Source organism: Pocillopora verrucosa, chromosome 5, assembly GCF_036669915.1.
Source record: "Pocillopora verrucosa isolate sample1 chromosome 5, ASM3666991v2, whole genome shotgun sequence".
Lineage (NCBI taxonomy): Eukaryota > Metazoa > Cnidaria > Anthozoa > Scleractinia > Pocilloporidae > Pocillopora > Pocillopora verrucosa.
The window spans coordinates 14,975,602-14,992,834 of NC_089316.1; the positions used below are offsets into that span (position 1 = coordinate 14,975,602).

At 36.3% G+C, this 17,233-nt stretch overlaps 1 protein-coding gene across 1 annotated transcript; it reads right to left on the bottom strand.

Moving 5' to 3' along the window:
- Positions 1-8,935: 8,935 nt before the first annotated feature.
- Positions 8,936-16,899, bottom strand: LOC136280884 (uromodulin-like). Its single transcript, XM_066166664.1, has 4 exons — positions 16,592-16,899; positions 16,311-16,460; positions 16,013-16,138; positions 8,936-9,318 (listed from the first exon to the last, which is right to left on the bottom strand). The coding sequence occupies exons 1-4, from the start codon at positions 16,854-16,856 to the stop codon at positions 8,936-8,938; spliced, it is 924 nt and encodes a 307-aa protein (XP_066022761.1). The 5' UTR covers positions 16,857-16,899.
- Positions 16,900-17,233: the final 334 nt, after the last annotated feature.

Below are 17,233 nucleotides of genomic sequence, written 5' to 3' on the forward strand. Positions count from 1 at the left end.
ACTCACTCACTCACTCATGCCCATTATGCCGTGTGGCACGTAAGGCGGCTTTGCCTATCTGAGAACATAGGTATTTAGGACAATTTTCTATGTCTCAATTCCGCGCTCAGAGAATTCCTTATTATTTCAGCTGAGACTTCTATTTCGATAAAGAAGGTTAACACATAAAATGTTTAAGGAAAAGAAAAGTTTAACTAATGCTTTTAATTGTTTTGTTTTGTTTTTTTGATGCCGCTGTTACCGCTGTTATATCTTAAATTCCTAATTTTTTGTACTATAAGGCCCTAGATAATTAACTCTAGCCCCGACTCCCTCCCAAAAACGTTAAAAACAACGATGAAACGAGAACAAAAATTGGTAGCATCGATGAACACTTGTCTTTTGTGAAGACACAAGGTTTCTAGAAAGCATTTTCGTGTGTTTTGTTCTCCTGAACTATATTATTTTAAGGAAGACAGAGCAAAAGCCATTAATAAAAGCTATCCGCAGATTTTTTTCATGATCGCTAAGTCATGAAAAAGATATTCATTTTCCTCTATAAACCTTTTTTCGCTTTCTTCATTATACAGGTCCTTGAAAATTCAAAGTTTCATATTCGAGTTTACATGATTGTCTTTGGTTATTTAGACCGATGATCATAGAAAGAGGAAATTTATGCTAATTTCCATTAAGACGAGCCATCGTTGTCGGTTTCTGACATAGTCTTTGCTAGTTGCTGTTACCTTAACTCTTTTTGTATCAGCAAAAGAGAATAAAGGAGAAATAAGGTTGCTCTCATCCTTGAATCGAAGGATAAAACTTTCTTCGCCGTCTGCGACTCACCTTTTCCATAATTTAATAATGCATTCTAGGCTACGATCATGAAAAATGAAACAAATTCCGTGCCTGCTTCGAGGTAACGGTTTTCTATTTCTACCCCGCTTTAATGGCATAAGTTTAAGTTGATCACCAGCTCTCATCAGTGGATTAAGCTTCCAAAATCGACCTGTTTTTTATGAACGCAACCGTTTTAGGAAAGCAGATTAAAGAAAAAAGCTTGCAGCTGTTAGTTCTATGTGGAAATTAAAGCAAATGATGCAAATAAATGTTATCCGCTTCGCTCGATGTAGAGAATTGGGTCTCTTAAGAATAATTAATTATCTTTACATGTTAACATGTATCAGACACCGAAGTCAGTCTTTAGAATTATATTGTAAAAATTTAGCGTGCGGATATCTCCCTCCACCACCAACAAGTGTTCTTAAACTACTCAAAACTCCCTTTATTCTTTTAAAATCTGACGACCGCCTTTTTGCATAGCATGTCTATAACAGACGCATCCGGTCTTGTTGTAAACATATCTAAGAGGGCTATGACAACCTGTTTTCCTTGTTTCCGATATTGTCTGTAATCAAAAATTGTGTCTGTGAATAGTGCTCTTTTTTCTTGAGAAGGATTATGAAATAAAGTGGGGCATTCCTAATCTCAGCCACGTTACGTTAAAATAATGATAAGGTTAACTAATATCAGAAGAAAACTTTGAGTCATTATTTTCCCATATTATTTATCAATTCTATGATGCACAACGGTCGTGGTGGTGGTGGTGGTCGTTTATCAGAAATAAGTTAAATTCCTTTTCCCAGACAAGTTCACGCTTGATCGATGATTGTGCTAGATCCTCCGAGTTTTCTTTGCTTTGTTTCCTGACCCTGAGTTTAGTTATGAACATATTTACTTTTATATCTAAGTAAAAAAGTGGTTTGAGTTTCATGATGTTAGTGATGGTTGATTTACATGTCCTCACATGTTCTCGAGGTTCCAAGGTCTTTAACACACGGTAACACACTGACAGTGAGGCCTTCTTTCGTATATGCATTCTTCTAATTGCGGATAAGCTTCATGGTAAACAAGGATGTTTATGGGGATAATGGGGAATTTAATAATTTATTAGGTCTAATTACCACTATTCCTACTCTAACCATTATTGTCTTCCAGATGTGCCCTGGCGTTTAATCATGAAGCACAATAGATGGGCAGTGTAGATAATTTGTCTTCTCGTTCACTGCACTCACTCGTGAGTGTTGAACACGAGACAGGAAATTCCAAATCTACAAGGAACCATCTAATTTTTTGTTTATTATTTAAACATCATATGCATTTACTTACAAAAATAAATTCAGCAAACAACCTTGGATTGAGAAAAGTAAACGCACTTTGCACCAAAAAAAATTTTTAACATTCATCTTCAAAAAAAAAGACAAAAAAAGGAGTTTATCGAGGATTATTTTCTAAATAACTTAGCTAAAAAATTTTTTGCATGAAAGTTTTTATGAGTGAAAAAACAACTTCGATCACTTCCCCTTGAGTAGCATCTACATCTGGATGTGTAAATCATTATAACGTTCAATTAAAAAACTACAGGTACTTAACGCGAATGACAAAGGATTCTCGGAAGGAATGTAAATTTTTTCTTCCAAAAAATGCTAATGGAAGCAGACTGATCGCTAAAGTTCAAAATATGCGAAAATTTTCAGGACTACTACGACTTTGTAGAAAATTAACGACGATTAACGACTTTGTAGAAATTAAATTTCTAACACACCAGGTTCATCTCCAAAAAACCCGAAAGCTAACTACTATATGTAAAGTTGTACGAAATGTGATGGAAAATTGAAACAGATCGAGTTGCCAAAATCTACTTACCAACAAAAACTTAAAATAGAAATGAAAATAGACTGGCACATATCTGGCTTCTTCATTTCATCTCTTTATATTTATGGTGCATATCGTAAAGTCGTGCAGGGCATTCTTATGAATTCTCCGGAGCGATATTATTTTGGGGGAGATAGGACAAAACCCGTAAAGAAAAGCGACCCGCCAATCTTTTTTCAAGTTTCTTATCTAAGTCATGGTGCAGAAGTTATAAAAAAATTGCATTTGATAATCAACTATGGCTATTAAGACCGGTTATCATGGAAAGAGGAAATTTATGCTTAAGCACATTGACACGTGCCATTGTTTTTTCCCGAAAGATAAGTAAATTTAAAACGAAAGAAGTCAAACATTATACATCTCTGACGGAGAGTAGTCAAGTTATATTTTCCTTTTAATTGTCTACAGATGCCACTTGTTGTGTGTCTCAGTCTTTGTGAATATAAGTGGGGTTCGGCAAAAACTATTTTTTCCTGTTGAACGTGGCTCTTTTCTTTACTCAGTTTATTTTGTAACTTTTTCTCTTTCTGTATACGTATCAGCGAAGAGAATGAAAGTGATATATGAAATAAGATTGCACTCATAAATGGATCGAACGATGGAAAATGATTGGCAGTTTTCCAATCACCTTTGCCAAACATCAAGCAAGTCATCACAAGCTACGAATAAGAAAAAATTAGAAAAATTCCATGTTGGCTTCAAGATTACGGTCTTCTATTTCTATCCCCGCGTATGCCACAAGTTTTAGGTCGATCACCAGCTCCCAGCAGTGGCCCTAGGAGCCCAAACCGACCTATTGCCTATTTTTATGAAGAAAGCGTCTTATGGAAATATATTAAATACATTATTTTGTCACTTTTATTCTTTCTGTATCAGCGAAGAGAATGAAAGTGATATATGAAATAACATTGCACTCAAATGAATCGAACGATGGAAAATACATGAAACAAAGCGTTCAGCAGCTGTCAGTTCTATGTGGGCATTAGCGCAAATGACCCAAACGGTTGTTTTCCGCTATGCTCACTCCATATTCTTAGGACAACAGATGCCTAAACGTTGAAGTTTTATTGGACTTTTAATCCAAATACTTTCAAAATTTGAAAGATCAAAAAATGCATCCCGTGCATTTTTCATTCATTCCTACCATAAGATAAACACCTCGCAAAATTTATCGCGCTCGAATGTTTGACTTATAATTATTTTTTTAACCAACTTTGGCAATAATAAACATAAAATTAACAGAAAAGTCATGATCCTGTTTCAAATATTCTGTACTTTGTCTGTTTTTGGATTTGAAAAGACGAAAGTGACTCTTTTTCATACTTAGCTAGCAAAATATGAAACTCTCTCCCAGACACTTACAAAACATTCAATTTCTAGAATTCAAGCAGGAGATCCTCAGATTTGAAGCTTTTCCACAGTAGATCTACAAGATATATTTCTCTCTGCATGCATAATGTTGTATATAGTTTATAAATAACATTGGAATTGTGATATAGCATATTTTTATTTTATTTTAGCTTATTTTCTCGAAGATATTAGCTCTTCAGCTACACTCTGAATTTCGAGCATAAATAAAGTATATTTATGTATGTATAGGAAAGGATATTAAATAACTGAAAGTGAAAAAAAATATTGTATACTGCCCGACCCATTATGTTCGTTGAGGGCAGTGTGGATTTAAGACCTCTCGTCCATCAGTTCGCGAAAAAGTTTTTGTCGACTTATTACTCTTTTAGTTTTAATGCAGTCCATCCTCATCGTGGCCAGAGGCCCTCAATGCTGTTTGCCCTTTGCCTTCTTCTCAGCTCTTCCCAGCTGACTTCACTTTCCCCCAATTTTTTTTTTCAATTTCCAGGGATGAGATTAATAGCAGATTTTATTGCGACAATATCCTTTCCTCACAGCCTTTTTCTAACTAAACGACCCTTTTTTTCAATTTACCCGTGTCAACTCACCCACGAAATTTCCTCACGACAATTTAATCGTGTCATGTAACCCGCGAAAATTGGTTATACGTTTTCCTGTAAAACTTGAACTTAAAATACAAACAATAGAAAATAATGGGACCATTATTTTCTCTTAATGAGAGATATTAATCAAAGGGACTATTTTTTACCCTGTTCTAACCCTATTATTTTGTTAACGTTTGCTAGCAATGTACAGGACGCGTGTCATGTTAGAAGTTTGTAGAGGGCCTTGCCCATCATAAAGTCTCTGTGGCTCAGTGGCAGAGCATCGGAGCGCGAGATTTGAGGTTGGATCCTCATGGGGACTCAGACTTTTCCTTTGTCTCAAGCTCGTGACAAGGCGAAAACACATATTTCCCTATGTCTTTACCGAACCCAAAACATTGCCATCTTTCTTCTACTATTTACAAAACATTAGGCTAACGACATTTGTGATCTTAGCAGTTTGCGGGACGCGTATTATGCTTGAACTTCGAAGTGGGCCTTGCTCACCGTAGAGCTTCTGTAGCTCAGTGGTAGAGCATCGGAGCGCGGAGTTCGAAGCTTTGAGCTGCGATTTCAAATGGGGTTCCAGAATTTTTTCTCTGTCCTACGCTCGTGATAAGAGAAAAAACCTCTTTCTCTACTTATTTAGCGAGCTCAAGAACTTACCATCTTTCTTATTCAATTTGTTACCCTATGTATATTTTCTAAAATACTCAGCTCAAAAGGTTTATGGATAAGGTGTTACACTGAGGAGAAACCCGAGTACCCGAGTACCGAGTAGGGGGTAAGTTCCTTAAGAAACTGTGGTGCTGCGTCGGTGGGAGAGTGCAACAGGGTAATTTAGTATTATCAACTGTGTTGATAACGTTAATTGGCCACCGTAAAGAGTTTTAAAGCCGGCATTTAGAGGGTACGCCTTTTTTCAGAGCGAACAGCGAAGGGCTGAAGCTCGAAATGTAACAAATTATTCTCGGAAATTAATGTAAGTTTTGTTTTCCAACAAGTGTTAAGGGCAGCAAACTGATCGTTAAAATTAAAAAAGGGCGAGTGCTCGTAAAACTGAGAGAACTTTGAGATATGCTACAGAAGAAAGTAAAGGTAGAATTTGAATTTATAACTCGCCAGGTTCATTCTCAAATATTCCATAAACCTTGAAGCCAACCATAATATGAAAAGGTGCAAAGGGAAAATAAAAAATAGACCAGCATATATTCAATTTCCTTTATTTCATCTCTATATACTCAGGGTGCATATCGTAAAATCCCACAAGTCATTGTTTTGAATTCTCGTTTCAAAACCAGGCTTTTATCAGGACAAGCATTCTTTTCCTTCATTCTCAGTTGAATCGAAGAGAGTGACGTCACTAATGGTGGAGTATTTTTTTTTAAACTGATGTCATAATTACATGTATTCATATCGCTGAATCAAGCAAAGGTTTAAGTATAGTTGAGTTGGTTGAACACCGTTTTATAATGTCGAACATCATCTCTACAACAAAAGGCTTTTGTTTGAACTTGTGAAGTCGAATTTAACCACAACAATGGCCCATTTCTTGAATACGAATAACATGTAGGAAAACAAGCTTTTCTTGGTCATAGTCTGGGATTTATTTACGACATACACGGGGTAGCACAAAACTTGTATTTCAGTTTAAATCTTTCCTCAGTTTCGTTTTTGTTTAAAAGGAAAGTTAAAAAGTAATTTGAGAGGGAATCCGGAATCCTCAGCGTGGAATCCAGAATCTAATACTATCCTGGATTACCTCACATGGGGTGAAAGCCAGCTGGGAGCTGGTCAATATGTTGGGTCCAAACAAACCATCCAAGTGATGAATAGTGATGCTAGATATACGAAAATCATATTTCATATATATGGATGGTTTATTTGGACCCAACATATTGAATCTTTCAGGTCTTATTTCAACTACTGGCTCAGTAGTATTCATAGCGAGGATCTCTTTGAAACGTACGAGTTGTATAAGTAACAAAACAAAACATAGCAGTTTCGCCTCTCTCTCCTCCACGACCAGTCATAACCATTATAATGTCCTCAAATGTTTTTGTTCCTTTAGCTGCTTTTTTTTAGCACTAACTATTCTGTAGAGTTGTAATCGGACAGTGCAATGGGACAGTCGACTGTAATTGGACACCTGTAATCGGACAGTTAAAGCAACTAATCACATTAAGTCCGCTCCTCCAAATCCCCCAAACACAGAGTTGATTATAATAACCGTAGCAACAACCTTTTTACTCTACTTAACAGTGTCTCTAACGAAGATGTTTTCTCAAGTAAATGTACAAGCCTTTGTGTTTTTGCTAATTCTGTGTGATTTCTTGAAAAGATCTTTCCTATCAAATAATTGCCTAAAGGGAAAATTGATCAACGAACCTGTTTCTGTCCGAAATTTGTCTCGATAAACTCAAGAGGAGAGCTCATATAAAAAGTTGAGATTATTGTCCAATCAAACCTAGATAATAATAATAATAATAATAATAATACATTTCAAAGGTACCGGAAGGCGGTTGATGTCTCACTAAAGGAGAGAGATATCTCAACAAATCAACCTCTCACTTCCTAAAGTTCGGAAACCCCTCCGGAGATAATTGATTATTCGCCGAAGGAAAGATGAACTTTGCGCTTCAACAAAACTAGCGACAGTAGCTTTAACAACATCATAAAGATATAGTGGAATCTTTTTTGTTTACTGACTTCTGGAAAGTGATAATTTATTGTTTCATGTAACCTTACAATGATTACGTACATGCACAGATAATTTGAATAGCAGGCGATAAGAGGGTTTGGCCCTCGGGAAAGTCAACGCAGAATTTCTAAAGCGCAACAAAGACACGTAAACCTCTGATTATTTAGACGTGCTATTTTTCTAGGCTCATTGTCAGTGTTAACTAAAGCAACCAGAGTAACAGATCACACGTTCTCTGTTACCGGTCAAACACACACATATAAGTAAGCCTGAAAAGGTTATTAAATTAGGTTTTAACTGGTCTTCATTTCGAACCTCTTTCTGCTGCTGTTTTGTTTTTTGTTGGAATGGCTTTGAAAGAGCAACTGGCGTAGGCATCATTGAGATTTTACCCATTTCACCCAAAACGCTTCCTACCTTTTAAGGTATGATTTAATCGAAATAAGTAACACTATACTCCTACAATTTAAACTACTTTATCAAACAACGTGGAATAATTCTTTCTCGGGAGCTACTCCTGTAGGCTATACAATAATTGTCCTTTAAAAACCTACTTAAGCCCACAAAAGACTATAACTTAGCTCTTTACTGACATCAAAGACTCACTATTGCCTCAAATCTCCTCAAAATACGCAATCTTTGAACTATATCACAGTACTGAGCTATCTTTTGGTAGAGCTTCCTAGATATTCGGTCTTTTCCGACAAAAGAAGCTAGTGCTCCCAGCTGACTGAGTCCTTATACACATTCCCAACGTATTTCAAAATATTCCGGAATTCAAAGCTTACAACACAACCATTGTGGTAGACTATATATCATGATTACATAGCCTAATAGACTGTTATAGTTTCCATGTCATGTCATCGGAAAGTTTGAGTATCATACTCAAGCATTGATGATCAGTGTCATAGTGACGAGGAATTCTAGAAATTATTTTCAGACTCTATCCGTAACACACATAACACGATTTAAAATCCTTGTAAATGATGATGCTAATAAAAGCATGACTGAACATAGTAAACAACTTGCATACTATCACGCACCGCCGTGACCCATCGCGGAAGGGTTTTCCACAGAATAACAACTACATGTCGAGAGGCATGGGTATCAAAATCCGCTTTAGTTTCTAACGACGTGAATAAACATCAAGAGTCCAAAACGTTTAGTAATAAGCAAAATACAGTGCTCAAATATGTGATTAAAACTTACTTTGTGAAGCACTTCGATTGGAACAGATAGAGATGATATTAAGATTATTTTGAAGCTCACTAATGCCCATAGTTGTTCTAATACTCGGAAAAACAACAATTGTTCGGTGGACTCTGATGATGATTTCCGCTGACGTTATGGAAACGTCAGTCACTACTACTGACTACCTTCAGTCACATCGTTATAGGAGTACACTTACTTGGAAGATCAAACCACGCTGTCCAATGGTACTCTTGTGTATAAACTACTCACTGTTTAACACTAATCATAAAAAGTGGATCTTGCGAAATTCTTAAAGTCTCGGTTGTACATTATATATATGTTTCAATAAATCGATTTGTGAATCCTTTCACTGTGCAGAATGACTTGCTTGTAGCATTCAGTCTGTGCTGCAGTAGCGCAGATCACAAGTAGGTACCTTTTGTAGTTGGTATATAAAGTAGGATCCGCAGTCTTTCACGTGTATTTTACTTGCTTTCTTGCAACAATCTCCACCTCTAGTGAAGCAGACCCTGGAGGAAACTTCACCATCTGCCAATGTGGGGTGACCACCTTTCAGCCAGCCTGAGAGGACCGCACCACATCTATTATCCGGTACGCACTGTGTCGGCATTTTTGTTCCTGCATCTCCCACGAAACGATACCATTTCCCGAATATTATGGATGAGGAATCGTCGTCACATTTTTCTCTACCGTAGGGTGTGTTGTAAGTACTCTTTCTGTCAGCATCGCTCAGGTTTCTGTAATTATAGCAGGGATCGGCTAAAAAGTTGAATTTCGGTTAATGAAATGCTTTATGAGAAAGCTTAAAGAAAAAAAAAGTTGTGAAATAATCTGCGGTGTTTTAAAAGGATTTCCCGCTCTGAGAAAAAGTCGTAACAGCACGCGTATGATACTGCGGTAATATTTTTACTTGTGTTTAATATCGCCAATCAGGACAATCAGCTGTGTCAGGTAAATAAATGAATGGTAGAGCGTTCACCGTTATTAATCTAGGGTCGCTTGTCGAGATTTTCTCGAATTATGGCTGCTAAAGGAACAAAAAAAATTCGTATTTCTTACAGTGTCGTTCAAAGTTCCTAGAAGCGGAAGTAAACAAAATACGAAAGGAAAACCGAAAGTTACGTACTTGACCTGGGTAATGGTATTTCTCGCGGCTGAGATCGAAAATCAGCAAATGGAAGGTTTGCCACCGGCCGTGTTCATGAAAATATTTATTTTTTAGGTAAGGAAAAAGTCAATAACTGAGAGTATTGTGAAAAGAAAGTTACGCCCTTTGTCTGTTTATGTAATGGTTGAACGCATTTTTTTCTTCTTGACCCTTATCGCCGACGCACTTTGCAACTTTTTTTTCGCGGATTGTGAAACCTACAATTTCATTCCATAAAAGAAGTCGACTTTTCTTTTCAATAAAGACCTACTGGGTTATACGATAAAGAAAATAATAAATGGTTGCTTGCAGTTATGGAACTTCTCTTCTCGTGTTCAACTCAATACCAAGAGATTATAACAGTTTACATTCTCTCGCTCGATACCTCACGATAGAACAACACAAATACACAAGGAAATCTTTACAGTAACTTTATAACCATCCTTTGGTCTTTTATAAGCTAGAAGCTCAGTAGATTCTGTCATATCGGTCATTGTTAAAACTGTCTTTGTTTTGATGCTACTTTTCGACATAGCAAAAGTATTTTTGACAAAAATATTCACCAAAAAATAAATAATTCTTTGCCTGCTTCAATAATGACAGGTGTTTAAATTAAGATCATAAAACAAAGGATTATGCTGACAGAAATACCGTAGGTCAAGTAAATTCGTTACATGAGGTCACACAACTCGGGCCATATTCACGGTAAAAATTTGCATATTTGAGCGGTCGAATGAAAAAAAATCATTTCTCAAAAACTGAAATATATTTCCACAAAAAAACTACACTACAATTATTAGGACATATCGGGCTAAAAAACATGCAGTAGGACAGAAAACGAATTTTGGGTGACTTGCCAAAATATTTCAAATTTGTACGAAGGATGTTGACATCCTCTCTTAAGGCCTTTACCTCTGCAGTTCCGTCCATCTCCGTTAAATCCAAATAAACAGGTGCACACAAAGGATCCATTTGTGTTTTGACAAGTAGCGTTCGGGTGACAATCGTGAGTATTTGTTCGGCATTCATCGATATCTAAAAAATTGGGAAAGAAAAGAAAAATTCTACATTGATCATCAGCTGTGACAAAATCCATGGTAGAAACGAAAAGGATGAATCTTAAATGGCGGAACAGCCACCACATACTTCTTTGTTTGTGCTGAATCTGAAAATATTGAAAATAGGATCATAGAGAGAAAAAAGCCGAGTTTTCTCTCAACAAAACTTGTTTGGTATCAGATGAAGCCATAAAGCAATAATTCTACACGCACATTAAAACCTTGTCTGAAATTCTTTTAAGCACTTTCTACTTCACGATGTGAGTAAATAATATGCACAACGCTCGATAGGATGGTAATTAGAAGTCAAGGAAAATCAGCTCAACTCTTTATATTAAGCTTTAATTTGAAGGCTCCTTCATTTTTTGTGAATGATAACTTTGATCTGCTTAAGGCATTTTGAAATGTCCTCCTTACAGGCCTGATCACTTTAGGCCCCCATAGAAGAACGAATGTACAAGCATTTGAAATCTCCATTTCAAAATTTTGGTTCCAAATGTGAAGTAACAACGATTCGACCTCGACAAAAAGTTCAGAAGAATTAAAATAATCTTATTGAGCGAGAAAAAAATACAATCTCTAACAAGCACGCTAATCGAGATTTATAAGCTGCTGATTACCCTCATTTTTTTTTAATAAAAATCCCGAAGATTGTTTAAACCCTATATTTATCTACGAAGTTCAGTAACCAAAAGGATAAGAGAGATTCAAACATAAATATTCAAAACTGTATCCAATAAATAATCCTTTCTACGTTGTTATCAACACATTCAACATTTTGGACGGGGTTGAAACTGTAGCGACCTTTTGGTAATTTTTGAGGTAAACAGAGCAACATATTGTTTACCAGAGCTTTCGGGTTGCATAGAAATAATCATGTTAAGGTTTATTAACTAAACCTCGAGTATTGATAATCTTCCTTCGTTGAAAAGACCTTGAGTTAGTTTCTTTTAAAATTTCACCATACCCTTATTTTAGAGTGAAGCCAACCTTTTTGCTTTGGTATGCAGAATTAAAGGAGCCGCGGCTAAATATCCTTTTGGTTAAGAATATGAATTTCCGTGGGAAAGTTTTATTCAAATCATCCATCAGTGTTTTCGATATGATCAACTTTTACCTCTCAAGATACAAAGCTCTTGGGTCCCTCCCTGTTTTTGAGGTAATAGTTCCTTCTCTTATAACAATATGGTAGCTATTGTTACGATAGAAACACCTGGTTTCAAGCCAAAACGATTATTAACTTTAGCATTGTATGTAGCTTCATTAAGATAATTGGGGACAGAGTAAATTTGTGCGGACAGGGAAAAGTGCATTTTTTCCCCTTTTGCCTTAAGAAATGTTGCACTTGTTTGTGGTTTGAAAGTTAGTTCTCTAATTAAGAAAGGAATTTCATCAACCCGTGGCGTAATTTTAGTTTTAAAACTTGCTCTGGCCTCGAGGAAGTCTTCCAGCAAATACTGACGATTCGTGTTGGAATTTATCTATCAAAGCTTCCACGGCTCCATCCTGGGCGAAAGCTGCAATGACCATAATTCACGGATGTCAAGCACACGCGATACAAACGATTCGCTCGAACCTCAATGGCTTCAGAGCTACAATAGAAATTTAAGTTGACTGCGAGGACAAAGAGATTAAACAAAATACGATCTAAATTTGCAATGATATGCTAAATACTTAAAATGTATCGCTAAATTATTTTTTAGCTCGACAGTTTAAATGAATTGTCAACAGTGTAATTCAAATAAATTAATGCCGCTGCAAATATGACTTTTTTTTTCGTTATACACAGTTTCTTGAAATTTGTCACTCATAGTTTATTGAATTGTTTACTGTCTTGTCTCAAGCAAAGTCAAATAAATAAGCAACAATGGCTCAAAATTATTTCAAAAGTTCCTATTCTTGTTAAATCGTTCGTTCTTATTTCCAGAGGTTTGTTACCACAAGTTAGACAAAAAGCACAACGTTTACCGTCCGTATGATAAAATCATCCCGACAATTTTTGCACGATGAAACATTTAGGTAGTAGGAGTTTTAAAACATAGTTTAGACGCGCTTCTACCAGAATAAACAATAATTTTTTTCTTTTTCAGTTAACATAGTGAATGTTTTGTTCAAGAAAATAACATTCAAGGATAATGATCTTGTTTATTTCAAGTAGTTGAAGATGTTTTCTCGACAAGTGTTTGTGATACCCACATTTGCACACCCAAGTATCATTCTCTATTTATTGAATGAGTACTATGACAGGCTTTCAATCACGATTCTTGGAGTATGATACATGTGTAAACCTTCTTATTTGAAACACTGAGTGCATTTCGTCCTCTTGCTCTCAATTGGGATCAAGGATTTTCATTTTGTACCATTGGTCAAAAATATTAAGGCAAGGGTAACTACTTTATCAAAATAAACAAACAATGAAGGAACGTACAAATTAAACAAACAATTAAAAATACAAACACAAACAAACAAGTAAGGTCATAACGAAGCAATTACAATCTAAAGGCCTTCAAATTTGTACGAAGGATGTTGACATCCTCTCTTAAGGCCTTTACCTGTGCAGTTCCGTCCATCTCCGTTAAATCCAAATAAACAGGTGCACACAAAGGATCCATTTGTGTTTTGACAAGTAGCGTTCAGGTGACAATCGTGAGTATTTTTTCGGCATTCATCAATATCTGAAAAAATGGGAAAGAAAAGAAAAATTATACAACGTTAATAGTTACACGAGTGATATATACATTCTTTTTTTAAACTTTTATGAGGTGAAAAAGGATTAAGTTATTTATCATTGTGGCAAGTTAATTATTAATTTAGACTAAACAAAAACTACCTGACTAAACTGTAGTCAGATATCAGTCGTCGAAGATCAGCCTTGGTAGCCTTCCTTAGTGGCCTCTTTTTTTCGCGGAATGTGAAACTTCTAATATCATTCTTTAAAAATCATATTATTTTTCGTAGTAAAGGCCTATTTTTGTCGTGTACATGAAAATATTCTTCTTTCGTAAAGTAAAAAGGCAACTGAGAATTTTGTGAAAAGAAAGTTACGCTTAATGTCTGTTTCTGTAACGGTTCAACGCATTTTTTCATCTTGAGCCTTATCGCCGACACGCTTTACGACTTTTTTTCGCGAATTGTGAAACCTATTATATCATTCTAGATAAAAATCGCCTTTTATTCTCAGTAAAGGCCTATTGTGTTCGTATAGGTAATCACATGATTTCGAGTGCAATTTGGAATAAATAAGCACGAGTAAATTTTTTTAAAGACGAACAAAATTGCACGAGCCCGTAGGGCGAATGCAATTTGTGGTATTTGAAAAAATTAACAAATGTTTTTTTTTTCCAAATTGCACGAGAAAAATCATGTGATTACGTGTTAATAATATACATGGAAAAATACGAGATGGCTTATCATAATTGAGCATGAGCAAAGCGCGCGCATCAAGTACAAAAATAATTTATTCAAACTGTGTTTTCGGTCAAAACAACCGCGTACGATCATAACAATAAAATGCAATTAAGGCACAAAGAAGTTCAACGTCCGGCCAAACAGTTCAAGGATTTGTTCAGTCTGTGTCCGAATCACTTTAGTTTCCGAGGTTTAATCATGTTTGTTTTTAATTTCGGCGTTGGCTCGCTCGAGCAAAGTGTTAAGCTGAGTTTGTTCGTAATTTTCTATTTCCTTAGCAATTCTCTTCTTTAAAAACTACTTTTTCCAAACCGACAACCAAAAAGCAGTGCTTTTAAAAGTGTTTTCGTTGTTTTAGCTGTTTTTCAGTTGCGGTGGCGAAAGAAAACCTACTTAAGACATCGGCCATTGTTTCGCTCGCAAATTTTAAATTTTTTTGCGACATCTAAGGCTCACATTTGATTGGCTATCTGTGAGTTTCTTTGATTATTGACCAATCAGAATGTCTGATTTGTTACTTTCTTTGCACTGAATTAAACCTGAATTAATTTTCTTCTGCACTGAATTACCTGAAAACTGCATTTTTCTCAACTAATCAGAACTGAGTAATTTTTCGATGTATATTATTAATAAGATAATCAAAATAATAGATGGTTGCTTGCAGTCATGGAACTTCTCTTCTCTTGTTCAACTCGATACCAAGAGACTATAACAAGTTCATAGCGGAGCTCGCAGAGCGTAGCCCCATAATTATAAAAAATAGTAGTAACACATCAAGCCGAAAAAATGTGGATGTGCGACCGTACGACCCTACAAGGTGCTACTTTTAACATGCGTGGTCAACTGTGCCGCGGGCACGCCGGTGAAAGATAGCGACTTGAACACTCGAGGAGGTGAACACGTGAGGACAAAATGACCGAGTTTCTTCGTGATAAATTGTCTAATTGTCTTGCAACGCAGCTGAACGGCGCAGCACTGTAGTCGAACGTGTCATGCAGGACTATTCTACATATTGTAGAGAAGAGATTAAATTTACCTGTGCAGTTTGCTCCATTTCCAGTATATCCAGCGTGACATTGACATACATGTGATCCAAGGGTGTTCATGCATGCAGCATTCACGTGACAAGAGTGATTTCCTTTACACTCGTCAACATCTGTAAAATCATAAACATAAAAAAATTGTAATTGGAGAAAAGTTGCGGGGCATAAGCTGAGAAGCCTTTGTCTTGTGGTTCTAAACGTGAGCACTTCATGGCACCACTTACCACATTTTTTCTCGGTTTACCCAATTTCAAATCCGTTGTTCTGTTCTGTAAGCCTATCCATCAAGTCTCCTTTGCCAGTTGAGATTTTTTTACCACTGAATGTTTATCGAATACAATTGTGTCATTATCACCATCGTCTTCAGGCCTACATTCATCTCTTTTTTATACAGGGTATGTTTAATTAGTGGTAATACAAGTCTTGCAAAGATGATAGTGCTTTTCTTCCTAATGCAAATGGTTACAAAAGAAACGCATAAGTACCTTTGCAGTCGCCTCCATTTTCAGTATATCCGGGGTGACAAGTGCAAGCGTACGATCCTTTGGTGTTCGTGCATGTAGCATTCACGTGACAAGGGTGATTTCCTTTACACTCGTCAATATCTGAGAAAACATTGATAAATCTTGCACTTTATCATTTTTATGACTCATAGTCATCTAATTCCTATTATCATTGCAAAATACGTAACAAAATATGTAGATCGTGGTAACTCTGTGCATAAACATGCATGGATAACGCTGCTTAAAATTATGAGACGATTAACAAAAATTAGTTATATAAGGAAATATCAAAACTACCTGAACACGAGCGTCCATCGCCGATGTATCCCACTTTACATGTGCATTTGTAATAACCATATGTGTTAGTACAGTTTGCATTTACGTCGCAGTCACTGATGTTAAATTTACATTCATCCATATCTATAATGATGAAAGAGAGGCAGTGACTAAGTTAGAGCAACTCGAGAGAGGCATCCACGCTAGAACTGATCCAAACTAAATATTACGATAATGATATCAATAATAGTATAATTTATAATAATTTCATGATACTGATAACTCGCCACAAAATAAAATAACTGAAGCAACCTACCTTCGTTAACCATATCACAGTAAATCAGTTTCGCCTTTCTTTTCCTGGTTGGATCTAACCAGTACTTGCCGCTTATGGTGTGTTTACCTTCACTCGCCTTTATTTCGTGACAAGACAGCGCCGGTAATTCAGGGATAGAACCTAAGGGAGCTGAAGTAAAGATATGTTTTACATTCACTTCCTATTCTTAGCTCTTCCAAGTGAGAAGGAACCAGGCTGAGGATGGAGAAGATTTAAGAGAAATAGAAGTCACACAGATAGAGAGAAATTTGATTTCTTACCTCTGCCGTTCAATCGCCGGATGTAAAACCACGCGGGTGCTGAAAGGAAATTGTCTGGTCTCGCCTCCTTGGTGCGGTTATTTAGTTCACATATTTGGTATTTTCGATTGTAGTTATAGCTTTGGCACGTGATCTCTTGTCCACATTTGACATCGCAAAGGTGAGGAGCCGCCAGTGACCACCTTTTGAAGACATGACCCTCGAGAGCCATTCCTTGTATGTTTATTTCTGTCCTACATTGATCGTTAGCTGCGACAAACTCCATGGTAGAAGCGAAAAGGAAGAATCTTAAATGGCAAAACAGCCACCACATACTTCTTTGCTTGTGTTTAATCTGAAAATATTGAGAATAGGATCATAGAAAGAAAAAAGACGAGTTTTCCCTCAACAAAACTTGTTTGATACCAGATGAATCCATACAGCAATAATACTACACGTACATTAAAACCTTGCCTGTAAATTTGTTCAGGCACTTTTTAGTTCATGATGTGAGTAAACAATTTGCACAAGGCTCGATAGGATGCCAATCGTCAAGGAAGATCTGCACAACTATTAACATTAAGCTTTAATTTTGAAGGCTCCTTCAGTTTCTGTGGAATGATAACTTTGATCTGCTTAAGGCATTTTGAAATGTCCTCTCGA

Excerpts from the sequence above, each read along its gene's own strand:
- LOC136280884 (XM_066166664.1), bottom strand. The coding sequence starts at position 16,856 with ATGGAGTTTGTCGCAGCTAACGATCAATGTAGGACAGAAATAAACATA. Across the intron at positions 16,461-16,591 it reads CCGGCGATTGAACGGCAGAG|CTCCCTTAGGTTCTATCCCT; the intron begins GTAAGAAATCAA and ends TCTTTACTTCAG. Across the intron at positions 9,319-16,012 it reads TGGACGCTCGTGTTCAGGTA|CCGATCCCTGCTATAATTAC; the intron begins GTTTTGATATTT and ends TCAACTTTTTAG.